General features: G+C 39.2%; 1 protein-coding gene across 1 annotated transcript; it reads right to left on the minus strand.

The window, feature by feature from the left end:
- Window positions 1-11,686: 11,686 nt before the first annotated feature.
- Window positions 11,687-13,535, minus strand: mrm2 (mitochondrial rRNA methyltransferase 2). The gene is made up of 2 exons (XM_030736370.1): window positions 13,218-13,535; window positions 11,687-12,732 (listed from the first exon to the last, which is right to left on the minus strand). The coding sequence occupies exons 1-2, from the start codon at window positions 13,504-13,506 to the stop codon at window positions 12,302-12,304; spliced, it is 720 nt and encodes a 239-aa protein (XP_030592230.1). The 5' UTR covers window positions 13,507-13,535; the 3' UTR covers window positions 11,687-12,301.
- Between the last annotated feature and the right edge of the window lie 152 nt (window positions 13,536-13,687).

The following is a 13,687-nucleotide window of genomic DNA, read 5'->3' on the forward strand; positions in this document are numbered from 1 at the left end:
AATTTGAAACTATTCAATAGCATTTGTTAAGTCATGTGCACAGGTGATTTAAAAATCAAAATCACCAGACCCTTATGCTCCAGTTTCATCTTTTTCCCTTCTCACCCATCTCAGCAAAAACTTACTGTGATGCCCACAGGAGAAGATTCACACGGCAACAAACTCAAAACACCAGAGGAATGTTTTTCTTTTCCCTGAACTTTTGCTCCCTTTCCTCTTTCATTTCCCCCAACCAAAGAACATAGAGCGGTTCATTCATTTACCAGCGAGCTGAGGAAAATGGATGATAGAGCAATTCTGAAACAAAATCAGAACAATAAAATGGGAAACAAAAGGACTGCTCATCCCGCAGGGGTAGGCGAGTCCTGTCACAATTGGAGAAGTTTTCGAAACGTCTCCTGCTGAGCCCCTCCTGCACCCGAAAAGAAATGAAAAAGCGGAGGACTTCAGCAAAAAGATTATTTTCACGAAATAAAGCACATACAGCAAAAGATGAAGCCACCATATGGCGAAGCAGTGGGAATAGGTTGTAACTGTGCTGAAGGACGGGGACAGATATGGAGAGTTAATGGGACTCAGCTGCTGCTCGTTGCCTCATCAGACCACCCCTCACCTCTCTCCGCCTCCTGACCAACAACCTGACGCGACCCTGGTCGCCACACGCATCCATCTTTCAGGCAGCTTATTTCTTTGCTAGTTTTCATACCCATTATATTGATATGTTTGAATATTAGGGGGTGTTTTTTTCAAATGTGTAAAAGAAAGACATAAGCTAATGTGAGACATCTTTCCCTCGTTGTTTCTCAGAGCTCTCCTATGGAGATTAGCTGTAACAAGTGTCTCATTAGCAGGCTCCTATATAGTTCACTTCAAAGCTTTTTTGCAAGTTCCTGTGGCATTAAGGCAAAACAAGAAACATCCCACAGCATCCACTGTAAATACAAAATACCCTCTTAAATCCCAGCTGATTATTTTCTCTGGAGACAAACACTGGATTAATTTCCGTTTGCACTGCTGCAGAGTGAATGTATGCATCAAACCGTCAAAAAGAAAAAGTAAGTAAAACATGAATAATGACCTGGATTTTAGTTTTTGTATCTGTGCATGAGTGACGCAATGTTTACTTTGTTAACTTATTGTATGTCAACACTGATACTGATGCACTGTCCTGAAATTGGATAGTGCTTCAAGTTAACGCAAGATCATTGCAAATTATATGCATATTTAAAATCACAGCTTGAATCAACCTAATGTAGTATCTATAACAACTATAATTCAGTCCTCTTGCATAACAATGAGGACATGTTTTTCCTCTACATTCATCAACCTCCTGCTGCTCTCTATGCTCTGAGAGAATGTTAGATGCCTTGCCAAAAGTGTTATCTTCCTCTCCTGCTGATAGAATGACAACTCCCCCAATAGGTGAAGTTTTGCACCTTCCAGAAATGAGACAAGTCAACCATAACAACCAGTAGAGCGCTGCTGGAGGCCGCAGACACCTCATCGGGCCTGTTTTTCATTCTGCTTGAGAAAAACAAGACCCAACACAACGCCTCTGGTTGTACGACCGGCTCTCGGTACAGAGCTGACATGAACCCAAGGGGCGCCCACTGTACAACCATATCAAGTCCTGCCTTCAGCAGTTATAGAAAAATTAATGAGCATGCCCACTCCAGAAGGTTCCCTTGCTTCATCTCTCACTTACTAAGTAATCCAGAGGGGTTACAGTCATTACCTGAGTTGCTAAATGGATGAACTTTCCTTCAAAGTCTCAGATTTCATAAACATTCTTAATTTATATAACCACAGCTAAGCAGGCTTACATAAGCTGCAACACAAGGGGAATCTTCTCCCATCTATTCAAACATTTTTCAAATGTGTATTTGCAAGAAATAAATGGTAGTTCACTAAATTCAGTTATTTTCATTTCTTTTCTTTTTTTAGCACAAAGCAGCTGCTCATATTTCATAAGCTAAAATGATAAAGATAATTTAAGTGCCTGTGTCCGGTCGCAGTTACATGAAGTAAGATGTCATACAATTAGCCATTGCACCATCTGTCTTCAGCCCAGTCTTCAATCCCAGTTGCACTTCCTCATTTGTCTATCCACCAGCAAGCAGATTGGGCACATGATCCCCAGAAGATAGCTCCCCACCTGTCCCATGGTAAGTTAATTAAATGGAAAAGAAAACAACATTTAAACTTGGATTCCATAATTCTTCTGTTTGCGGAGATTACTTTCAACCCCAGTTCCAAAAAGCTGGGACACTGTTTAAAATGTAAAGAAAAAATAGAATGTGATGATTTGCAAATCTCATAAACATATTTTATTTACAATAGAAAACATATCTAATGTTTAATATAAAAAGAGCATCTTAGAGAGGCAGAGTTTCTCAGAATTAAAAAATGGGCAGAGGTTTGCCAATCCACAAAAAAAAAAATTGCATTTACAAATTACAAATAATGTTTCTCAACGTAAAACTTTGGATATCTGTAATATTATCACAAGATTCTGAGAAACTGGATAAATCTCTGTGCACAAGGGGAAAGGATGAAAATAAATATCGGATGCCCTCAGGTGGCACTGCATTAAAACCAGGCAGGATTCTGCATGGGCTCAGGAGTAGTGATGGGTCGATCGCGAACGTTCCGGCTCTAAGAGCCGGTTCTTTGAAGTGAATGATGGGAGCCGGCTCCTGATAGTGCGCCGTTTCTTTATTCTTTTCATTGTTTTTTTTTTTTTGGTTTTTTTTTTGGGGGGGGGGGTGGAAGCCGCATGTGATTCGTTAAGATGTGTGGCGAAATCTGCGTGTCTACATGGAGCAACAGAGCGGAGCGGGGGGGCGCAGAGACACACCACACAGTGAGTCCACACAGATCAAACACAGAGGGAGCAAAGTTTGCTCAGAGACCGGAAAGAGCAAGAGGAAGCTGCACTTTCCATAGAGACTACATGCAGGAATGCTGAGGAAAAGTAATTCATTTTACACATTTTTTTTAACTACAATCTGAGGAGCTATTTGGGAGCCAAAAGAGCCGGCTCTTCTTTGGGAGCCAAGCCAAATGAGCCGGCTCTCTGAAAAGAGCCAAACTTCCCATCACTACTCAGGACCACAGTCTTCTTTATTACTCACAAATGCAGGTTAAAGTGCTATCATGCAAAGAAGCCATATGTGAACATGATCCAGAAACACTGTTGTCTTGTCTGAACCAAAGCTCGTTTAAAATGGACTGAGGCAAAGTGGAAAATTGTTTCATGGTCAGACAAATCTGACATTCGGGGGGGGGGGGTATCCAGTTTATCAGTGCTCAGTTCAATGATTACCTTTGGCACAGTCTCAGGAGCATCAAGGAGATTCCAGGAGACAGACAGTTACTCCAGGAGACCTGGACAGAGCCGTAGAAGGTCCTTAACCCATCAGCAGGACCGGTATCTGCTCCTTTGTGCAAGGAGGAACACAATGAGCACTGCCAGAGCCCTACAAAATTACCTTCAGCAGGCCACTGGTGTGAATGTCTCTGACCAAACAATCAGAAACAGACTTCATGAGGGTGGCCTAGTGGGCCCTGGGAATCACTGAGCTGTTCAGGGGCTTAGTGAGGCCCTGTTCCAGATCTGGGAGGAGATCACCCAGGACACCATCTGTCTTCTCATTGGGCGCATGCCCTTACATTGTCAGGCATGCATAAAAGCATGTTGGGCCCATACAAACTACTGAGTACCATTTTGAGTTGCTGCAATGAACTTTCAGCAAAATAAACTACCCTGCCACATATTTTTTTTCACTTTGATTTTATGGGATGTCTTTGAATTCAGCCGTCATTTCAATCAAACAATGTGGCATCCTTTTGTTCCTAACACATTATCCATTATTTTTAGCTGTGTATTTGTTGAAGAAATTAGCTGTTTTTACAGATTAGGGGTGGGGGGTGGGGTATGTGAATCCCAAGGATTGGGAGTAAAACTCTAGGAGACATAAGAATCAGGTGTGAGTGTGCACACTGCTTTTATTCAGAGAACTGGGATCTATCTTCACAACACATATTTATAGTGAATTATTATCATGAACAAAAGGAGATTACAGAGGTCTTCAGAAAAACTTTTGATGTATGAAAAACTGTCTCTAAAGAGTGTGATTTCACCAATCCGCAGTCAGACACACTGAGGGCACACATGAGGGGAATTCAAAAACACTGTTACCCTCCACAGGACCAACAAAGATCATAGCAAAGCATGTAATAGCTTCAGAAGTCAAAAAGATAATTTCTAATAAATCCCTTCTCACACTGGCCATTGTCCATGTTCAAGAGTCCACCATCAGGAGAACGCTGAACAACAACGGTGTGCTTGGCACAGCTGCAAGGAGAAAGCCACTGCTCTCCAAAAAGAACACTGCTGCCTATCTGCAATAATGAGGACAAGCCAGAAGGCTGTTGAAGGCTGTTGATTGTGGGTGGATGAGACCAAAATTAAACCTTTATTTTTAAAATGAGAAGCTTTGTGTTTGGAGAAAGGAAAACACTGCATTCCAGTATTATTACTGTCTCAGCTATAAAACATGGTGGTGTTAGTGTCATGGTTTGGGAGGCAGTTCTGCATCTCAGAGCAGAACTAAGCTTAATTTCAACATGCTGATTCAAGACTAGGATTATGTAGCAAGACAATGACAAAAAGCATGCATTGTACCAAAAACAATAGCTAAAAAAGAATCAAGTTAATGTTTTGGAATGGCCAAATCAAAGTCCTTTCTGCAGCATTGGGCTGAAGCAATCAGTTCATGAAAGGAAACCCACCAACATCAAAAATGTACGGCTGGAAAAACACATACATAATATTCAGATCAGTTTTCTTCACATGTCCCTTTTCGATGTCAGACAATGTTTTCAGTCAACTGAAAAAGTTCAAGCAGACTAGGATCATACAGGAGCAGAAAGACATTTGTTCAATATTAAATTAAATAGAAGCATTATCTAAAAGAGTGATGTATGATATTGCTTTTGTAGTTAAACTAATACCAAAGCTCGCAAGAGATGTGAGACCAACTGCTTGGATTTGAGTGTACCAGAGAGACTGGTAAATGAGGGAATAAAAGCATTTACAAGCCAACATTTTGAGTCGCATTTCAACTGCTTGACCTTTTGTCAACAGATATCCCAACGATGCCCCTGAGTGAACTAATTTGTTCTTTGATGTCTGCTTTTTATTTGAGAGTCAAAAGTCCCATATTCTTCCATTTTAACACATATTAATATTCGCTATTTCTAGAACCATTATTGCCCTCTTTTTTAGTAAAACTGTGAAAGGTTTTAATGATACAAAGTGATTAGATATGAATGAAGGGAGGCTTCACAAAGAAAAACTGAGGGAAATCAAATTCTATGCACTCTTTAGCTGATTCATAGGGAACTTCATGTTAAGATCTAACCATTTCAAATGCTTGAAGTGTTTGCAAAGACTGATAAGTGGTGTTCAGTCTTCAAAGGATAGCTGATGGTAATAATGAAGCATTATTATTCCAGAGCTCCAGTGGGTTTAAAGCTAGATGTCAAAGGGCATATATATATATATTTTTTTAAGAACAGCCATTTTTGAACATAATGTTTCATCAGCTCAGACCTCTCAGAGTAAATGTTGCAGTTATCAGTTGACTATAAAAAGCAGTAAGTGCAATAGTAAACAGTGCAGTGCAGACATTATGTTACTAAGATGTGAACATTATATAATATTCAAAGCATAAACACAGTTGGCACATTGGTAATAACGTTCATAAAGTGGATTCAAGTACAAACAACCAGGTATGAAAAGGCACTTCGACAACTATTAAGAAAATAACAAAAATAAATGCATTAAAAAAAAAAAAGAACAAAAAATGGGACACATAATACACAAAGGAGCCAAATGGAGACACCAAAGATGAAAGAGGGAGTCCAGAAAAACAACCTGACAAAGACTGAGGGAACAGACACAGACTAAATACATACCAGGAAGAAAGGGTAATAAGGCACAGGTGAACTCATTCAGACACAACAAGGGTGGGAAAAAAGGAGGGGAATTAAAATCAAAGAAACCCTCATGAGGAACTAATCTTCAAAGTACAACAAGTAAACTGAAAGGGAGAACAAGGGTGTGGTTGGATAGTCACATTTGAATAAGAAATGTTCCTAATGGAGTGAAGTGACCTGGAAGTATCTCTGTAGCAACCACAACAGTAGCTGTTCAAATTCTCTAAATAATAAGGAAAGGTGCTTCACGGTTTCCTTTATGGTCCAGTGTATCCTGTGCTCTTTTAGCACAAGATACACTGGACCATCCCTTATGGAAAGAAAGGTGATAATTTCATCCCATTCATGAATTCATGAAAATCGTAAAAAATAAATAAATAAATACAAAGTGGAACAGATCACTGTATTGTTAACTATGAACAATATGCTGCTGTGTTAAAATCTGCTTCTTATCAAGGAATGACTTTGCATGAAGAATGCAGATTTATGGAAGCTCTCTAAATCAATATTATGAGCTACATTAACTGATCAAAGTGTGTTTAAGCTAGTTCAGCTGGCATTAGTAATGTCCATTGCTGTATTTTCAGTGTTTAGGATTAAGACTGGGAGCAGGGAATTATACTTTGATCACAGGAATTCTAATCAAAAGGTGGAAGTGATTAGGAAAAGGAGATAGGAAGGTTTTATTTATTTTATTTTACTTTCTTTTTTTTTTTTTTTTGGACTATTCAACTGTACTCTAGCAATAAATTCACAGGCAAAAGCAGTTAGACTAACACAGGTGACACGGAAAAGGGAAACACATTCAAAGACAGAATGGGGGTTTAAAAAAAGCAAAACAAAGGATTTAAAACAGAAACCACAGATCAAAATTTAAAAGACCACGACAACAGTGTGTGATCACCATCCATCTCTGCACATTAGTTTGCTAAGTTTCAGAAATGACCTGAAGAGCATCCACACTTGCAAAAATCTTACCACAAAGTTAGTTCAAAGTTTTTATCTTTCAGTTTTCCTTTGTAGCCACTTTCCTCTCTGCCCTGTAAATGTCAGTAGATATGGGGCTGCTTTGTTTATCCGGTGTCTCTTTAACCCTCATACCACAACCAACCTTCACCCTGTTTGCAATAATGTTGCTGACATTTTTCTGCAGGACTGCCGCAACCCCCAATGGGCAAAGATCAAGATTATTCACTGATATGTGTCCTTTTCTATAACAATGCCAGAGAGGCAGACACAAAACACCTGTAAGTTTTTATATTTGTCTGAGAGGCAATGAGGCACTATGAAAATAATGTCTGAAGAGAATATTCCCCTCCCACATATTCTTAGAAACATGCTTGTTTATCAGAACATTTCCATTATGTTAAATGGCTTGCCATCATGAACTGAAAGTGTTGCCAGTAAAAAGAGTTGCAGTCTTCATATAGCCCTAAGATTTCAGATTCTTTTTTTTTTCTGTGAAGATGGTATAAAATTATCATCATAATAGTATTCATTACTTTATGTCAGTGAATGCCTGCTTGGCTCAGTCTGCTAACATTCAGGGACAGGCACCGGGACTGATGAATGTTGTCAGACGAGCAATTCATTTTGGCAACTCAGGTCAGCCAAGAGAATGAAAGGCACGATGGTTAGAAATGATATTTCCATTTCTTTAATTTCCTGCCAATTTGAGACTTTCACTGTGTTAATATTAGAGTCAGTGTTTGTTTTTATTAGTGGGACAGAGCAAAATTTAAAAAGGAGATCGTTTTTTGTTTTTTTTTAAATGCAGTTTTGTTGCATGACAAGCATTTTCTACATCATCATTTTCTACATATATTATTCAAATATCCATGCATAGAGTCTTCATTAAAAAGTGCATCTAGTAGAAGAGATGAATTCTCTTTTCAAACCATTTGAGGGCTTTTCTGATTTTGTGTCCAGTGCAGAGCAAATAATGTCAGATTACACAGCTTGGTTATCTACTAACAAGTCAGTCGTGTGAACACAATTTTACTCATAATGTAAAAAGGTAAGACTTTATGAACAGAAATTTCCAGTTAATTCTTGATTAGGATGACACTAAGTAACTTTTAATTATATTCTTCTTCTTCTGCTTTTTAGAAAAAAACCTTAACGAACTTGCTGGTAATGCTTTTTCCTGCTATCTTAAGAGTCCTGGTAAAAAGAAAGTACACCCTCTTTCAATTATAAGGTTTTACATATCAGGACATCATCGGGTCTTTGGCAGGAGTTAAAATTAGATAAACACAACATCAGATTAACAATAAAACATGAACGATTACACAGATTCATTATTTAACAAAACCTAAACCACAACACAGAAGCGGTGTGTGAGAAAAAACTAAATACACCCATAATGCTTTCATAGGAATTAAGAGGGTAAGTAGCAGCCAGTGTTATCACCTCCTATAAAAGCAGAAGTTGTGGCAGTTTGCTCATCTGGAGCACTCAGGTGTGTGTTAACACACCACCAAGGAGGAAATACATCAGCAATGATCTTAAAGATGCAATTGTTGCTGCCTGTCAATCTGGGAAGGGTTATAAGGCCATTTCCAAACAATTTGAAGTCCATCCTACAGTGAGAAAGATTATTCACAAGTGCAAAACATTCCAGACAGATGCTAACCTTCCCAGGATGGATGCCCCGGAAAATTCACACCAAGGTCAGACCATGCAGTGTTCAGAGAAATTGCAAAGAAACCCAGAACCTACATCTCAGACTCGACAGGCCTCCAAGTTTATGACAGTTAAACTAGAAAAAAAAGACTGAACAAATATGGCTTGCCTGGAAGGATAGCCAGCAGAAAGCCTCTTCTTTCTAAAAAGAACGTGGCAGCGTGACTTAGGTTTGCAAAATCGCATCTGAATAAACCACCAGACTTCTTGAACAGTGTTCTTTGGACAGATGAGATCAAAGTGGAGATATGTGGCCATAATAACACGCTGCTTCTACATTTTGGCTTAGTTTTCGTTAAATAATGACATGATATGTAATGTTTTGTAGTTCATCTATAGTTAAATTTTCCTAATTTTAAGACCCGCTAAGGACAGAATTTTTTTTTTTTATGATGTCCTGACATATATAACCTTAGAAATGAGACAGGGTGTACTTTTCTTTTCTTTTCTTTTCTTTAAACCATGATTGCATATGGAAACATGGTGTTATTGTAGATCAAAAGTATATAAGAACTTCATATAATCATATGCAACAATAACAAGCAGTTCAAACTGGTGTTATGTGGCAGATTGTAAAGGGAATTACCACATCTCAGTAGACAGATCTGGATATCAAAATTTGTGGCTTTCTGTTTTCCCCTCTTCATTTACTAATATTTACAGCTATACCTGCAGCTGGCCAGAGAAGAATGAATTAACCTGTGAATGAATCATCATTTATCCTGAGCCCGAGCAGTCGGGTCCAGTGGAATTTACATAAATCCCACAGTAATTCTAAAATAATTTCAATCTAAATAGCAAAGGGCTGAATAATCAACAAGTAATGAGAAGTAAAATTGGTCATCTGTTCACATCTTGCACTATCAGCTTCATCAGCGGGGATGGCTGCTCCCATTCATTCTAAGCAATCATATTTAGGGGTCAGTCTCCCGTCTATGCTGTTAATTTTACCAAGAGGCATGAATGTTTCAGTTCACACTGTATTACTCATCACTCCTGAGACAGAAAGGCCAGATAGCAGCAATATTAATTTATTCATGTGAGCCATCTCTTTCTTTGCTGCATTAATGCAAATTTGGGCTTGATTAGGATTTTAATTTTCTGTTTATGAAATGATCAGACTTTGAAAAAAAAAACAATTTAGGACTAAAATGATTTCAAAACAGTGACAGCTTGTGAGTAATTTGGTGAACTGTATTTTCATAAGGAATAAAATATTTTCAGTTACCATCTTAGACATATGTACACTCAGATATACATTCAGCATATTTGAGAAAGATGGACAAGCATGAAATTTAATTTAATTTTTATATCTACAGTTTTATGCTTTATAGTTTGCTTCCAAGGATCCGGACGTTCTTGTAAAGGGATATTCAGCAATAGCTCTTCAGGATTTCTGAAGCTTTTTCAAAGTGTCTTTCTTTGGACATTTGCAGTTTTTTCACTCATTTTTAGTCCAGCCCTTGTACCTGACATTTTCATAGGAATGTTTTTGTTGTTGTTTCTTAAGCCACTTAGCACTGATCTATGAATCATTTAAGCACCAGGGGTACCAAATTCAATGGATGAACCAGCATTGTGTCTATACATAACACAAAACTAGCAAAGAATCAATTTTAAATTGTATCGTTTCGCAATTTGTTACTGGGCAGCGTGTTACAAAAACACACCATTTGTTCCCATTTCTTTAGCTGACTCTACAAAAAAATGCCAACAATAACACAGTTTGACAGGCATAAAATAGTATTTTTGGACCAAAAACTGATCCCAAAGAGCTATTAGCCAAAAAACTTGGCATGTCTCAGCATGCCTGTCTGAAACTAAAAGAAGTGTCGGGCCTAAAAAGCTATGTGCAGCAGATGAACAGTATCTGAAAGTCATGTCTTTAAGAAATAGAACAAAGTCCAGCAAAGACATGACACGGGACTTGAGAGATGCATCTGGCTGTTCAGCTGATCCATCTACTGTTCGCCAAAGCCTCATCAGAAATGGTCTCAGGATGGTTGTTAAGAAGCTACTCTTGATGCAGGGACGAAAGACTGAGGTATGACATATTACACAAGAGCTGGACTGGACAAACTGGATAAATCACTGCACTTCTTTCATATTTCCCTAGCAAAATATTAAGATGTAAAAAGCAACATGCACATCCTCTAAATGTTGCATATCATTGACTTTATTGCTTAACTATGACTAATCTCAAACCATAACAGAGCCTCTCGGGGCTCCTTATCACTCTAGAAACTGCATCTGGTTTATTTTACTGCAGTACCAATGACAGAGTCCAGTCTTTAAAAGCAAATTTAAAACACTTTGTTGTTCGCAACCTTAACAGTAATTAATTTGTTACAAATCCACCCACAAATTAAATAGAATTTAAAAGAAAAAATGCTTCAGCTCTGGAGTTTAAGCTATCATATGGCTCAAGGTTTTTCATGTAGAAGCTTTGACCTTTGACATTTTAATGAAGAACCAAATGCTTGCCAACACAAATGTTAATCTTTTGTACCGATTTATTTAACCATGAAAGACATACAAGCTGTAGAAGTACTCCAGCTGTGAATCGTGTATCTATGAACAGCGAATGAATGTGGAATTTTTCTTTTAGAATCGAGGTGCCTGAAATGATTCCTCCTCCTTTGAACCTCTCTGCATGGTTGCATTTTGTTGTTATTCACTCATTTGTACATGACAGGGTCCTTTTGGCCCAAGGGTAAAGCTACATCCCAAGAACGTGTCCAGCTGGAGACCTTTGTGGCAAGTAATTCACAATCTATTTCTGTCGCTAGATTAAAAGCATAAAATAACCTACAAAAATGACACAGTTACTTGTACATGCATGAAAGCTGATGTACTAAGAGGGGAAGAGAAGCTTTTGATATCGTATATGCACATGGCTCTGGTGAATGGAGCTACAAGTCAAGACTGTGACACTATATGACTACAAAATGTGCTTTTATTTCATGACCAGTTATATAAGGGGGGGGGGGGGGGGGGCAGAAATAAACAGAAGTGTTTACCTCAGTGATTTAGAGGAGATCTGGGAAAATACGAAGCAAAAAGTCTGAAATGACCGTGGTGATCATATTTTCACAGGAAATGGACATGTTTTCACTGTCTGAACCCAACAACACTTCAGCATCATCCCACTTCCTGTTAGTCATACTGTGCTTGACTCTTATGTATTAGTTTTCCCTCTCTGTGAGCACTCAGTGAGAGAATGATTACATATTTCTACATGGCTGGCAGTGCAAATTATTAGCATAAGCACCACTGGTAGATGACTTTCTGTAACAAAGCAAATACCAGTCTGAGTGTGTAGAACAAACACTTGGGGCAAACAATAACTTCAGAGAAACACTGCATCGGGCTCTTGAGGAATATCAAACTGATTCTTGCATAGGTTTACACATTACTGATCCACTGCTGCTGTGTTAAGTTTGCAGGGCTTAAAAACCAGCATCACAGTGTTTAATGTGTTTGCTTCTGTGCCTCGAGCAGTCAGCCTTACTGATGCCTCAACAGTGCCATCTTTTGATGACAGCTACTAAGAGAGGCCCTTCCTGATGTTCAGACTGAACAGAGCAGACACTTCAGAATAAAACAGCCATCATCACTTTATTGGCTTTCTGTACATTCTAGCAAGGAAATATCGTTCAGCCGAATCTTTTCTGCTGGAATCTGGCTTTACAGTTCGAACACTAGTGAACACACTTGAGAGCGTTCCCTGGAGTTTATGAGCAAGGATGCCATCCCAGTATTTACAAAGCAGAGAGCCTTGGGGTTGTAAGATCTTCTCAGCCAAGTCTATCAAAGACAAACACATTGTGATGAGTCTCTCGTGATCCATCTCCCTGAAACCGCTGGCGTTGGGCGCCATGTCGCTCAGGATGACATGAGCCTTGCCGTGGGGAAGAAGCTCCAACAGTTTGGCATGTGTGGCCGGGTCTGTGACATCGTGACTGGACAGGAAGTGAGCACCATCCAGAGGCGGTATGTTCAGCAGATCAATGCCAACAACCGTACCATGTGGCAACTCAGGATCTAGGGTAATAGGAAAGACAGGCACTTTAATATAAAAGCTTTTTTTTGTTGTTGTTGTTATTTAAGGCTGAGCCTCTAATAACTCTTCCAATAAATCTGCACTTGCAACTGCACCAGTAAAAATAAATACTGACATGATGGATATTCAGACAAGCTTCAGTGTCTGCATGCTGATATTCAAACCACGATGCATGTGCTTAAAAACAAAAATAAAAATCAATGTGACATTTTCCCATACCTAGATAAAAGCTGGTTTTCTTATTAAGAAAATTAGGCACACTACTTTTCGCTTGGAAAAATAATTAGCTTTTATAAAGGCCCAAACAACAGAAGCACTACGGAGAAATCAGACAACATTGATTCGAAATCCGCACTGACATACAGTTTTAAACTCTACAATATTAACTTCGCTCTGCGTTGCAGTAATCATGTGTGGCGTCCCTTTTCCCCCACACAAGCATGTGAGTAAACACCTTTCCTCTCACCTGTCCCGGCTGAATTGACCCTCTGGACTGCCACCTGGCTCCAGGCTCCAGGTGCAGCTCCGCAGTCCACCACGGTGTATCCGGGCTGTAAAAGCCTGAATTTGTCATCTATTTCTAACAGCTTGAAGGCGCTTCTGCACCGAAAGTTTTGGGCCTGAGAAGCCTTCACATACGGGTCTTTAAGTTGCCGTTGGAGCCAGCGCTGCTCCGCTGGTGTTTTACCCTTCAGCTTCTTCCTTAAACACAATGAGGAGTGCAAGTATCTCCTCTGGAAGGAAAACATCCACATTGTTTTTACAGCCCACCGTCATGTGTGCCGCACGGTCAACTGCGCTTGCGTAGAAATACAGAGCCCATTGGTCAAAGGCAAACCCTCTGCGTGCGTGCCTATATAGGTCCCCTTAATGCAAAACACTTGCACAACAACTGTTCCTACTGTGGACTGTTTCAGCTGCTAATGTGCCAAAGAG

Source organism: Archocentrus centrarchus, chromosome 8 (genome assembly GCF_007364275.1).
Source record: "Archocentrus centrarchus isolate MPI-CPG fArcCen1 chromosome 8, fArcCen1, whole genome shotgun sequence".
Classification (NCBI taxonomy): domain Eukaryota; kingdom Metazoa; phylum Chordata; class Actinopteri; order Cichliformes; family Cichlidae; genus Archocentrus; species Archocentrus centrarchus.

What these genes read in the sequence shown, in the direction of transcription:
- mrm2 (XM_030736370.1), bottom strand. Translation starts at nt 13,506, where the DNA reads ATGTGGATGTTTTCCTTCCAGAGGAGATACTTGCACTCCTCATTGTGT. An exon ending in GGTCAATTCAGCCGGGACAG is followed by an intron (nt 12,733 to 13,217) that starts GTGAGAGGAAAG and finishes CTATTACCCTAG; the next exon opens with ATCCTGAGTTGCCACATGGT.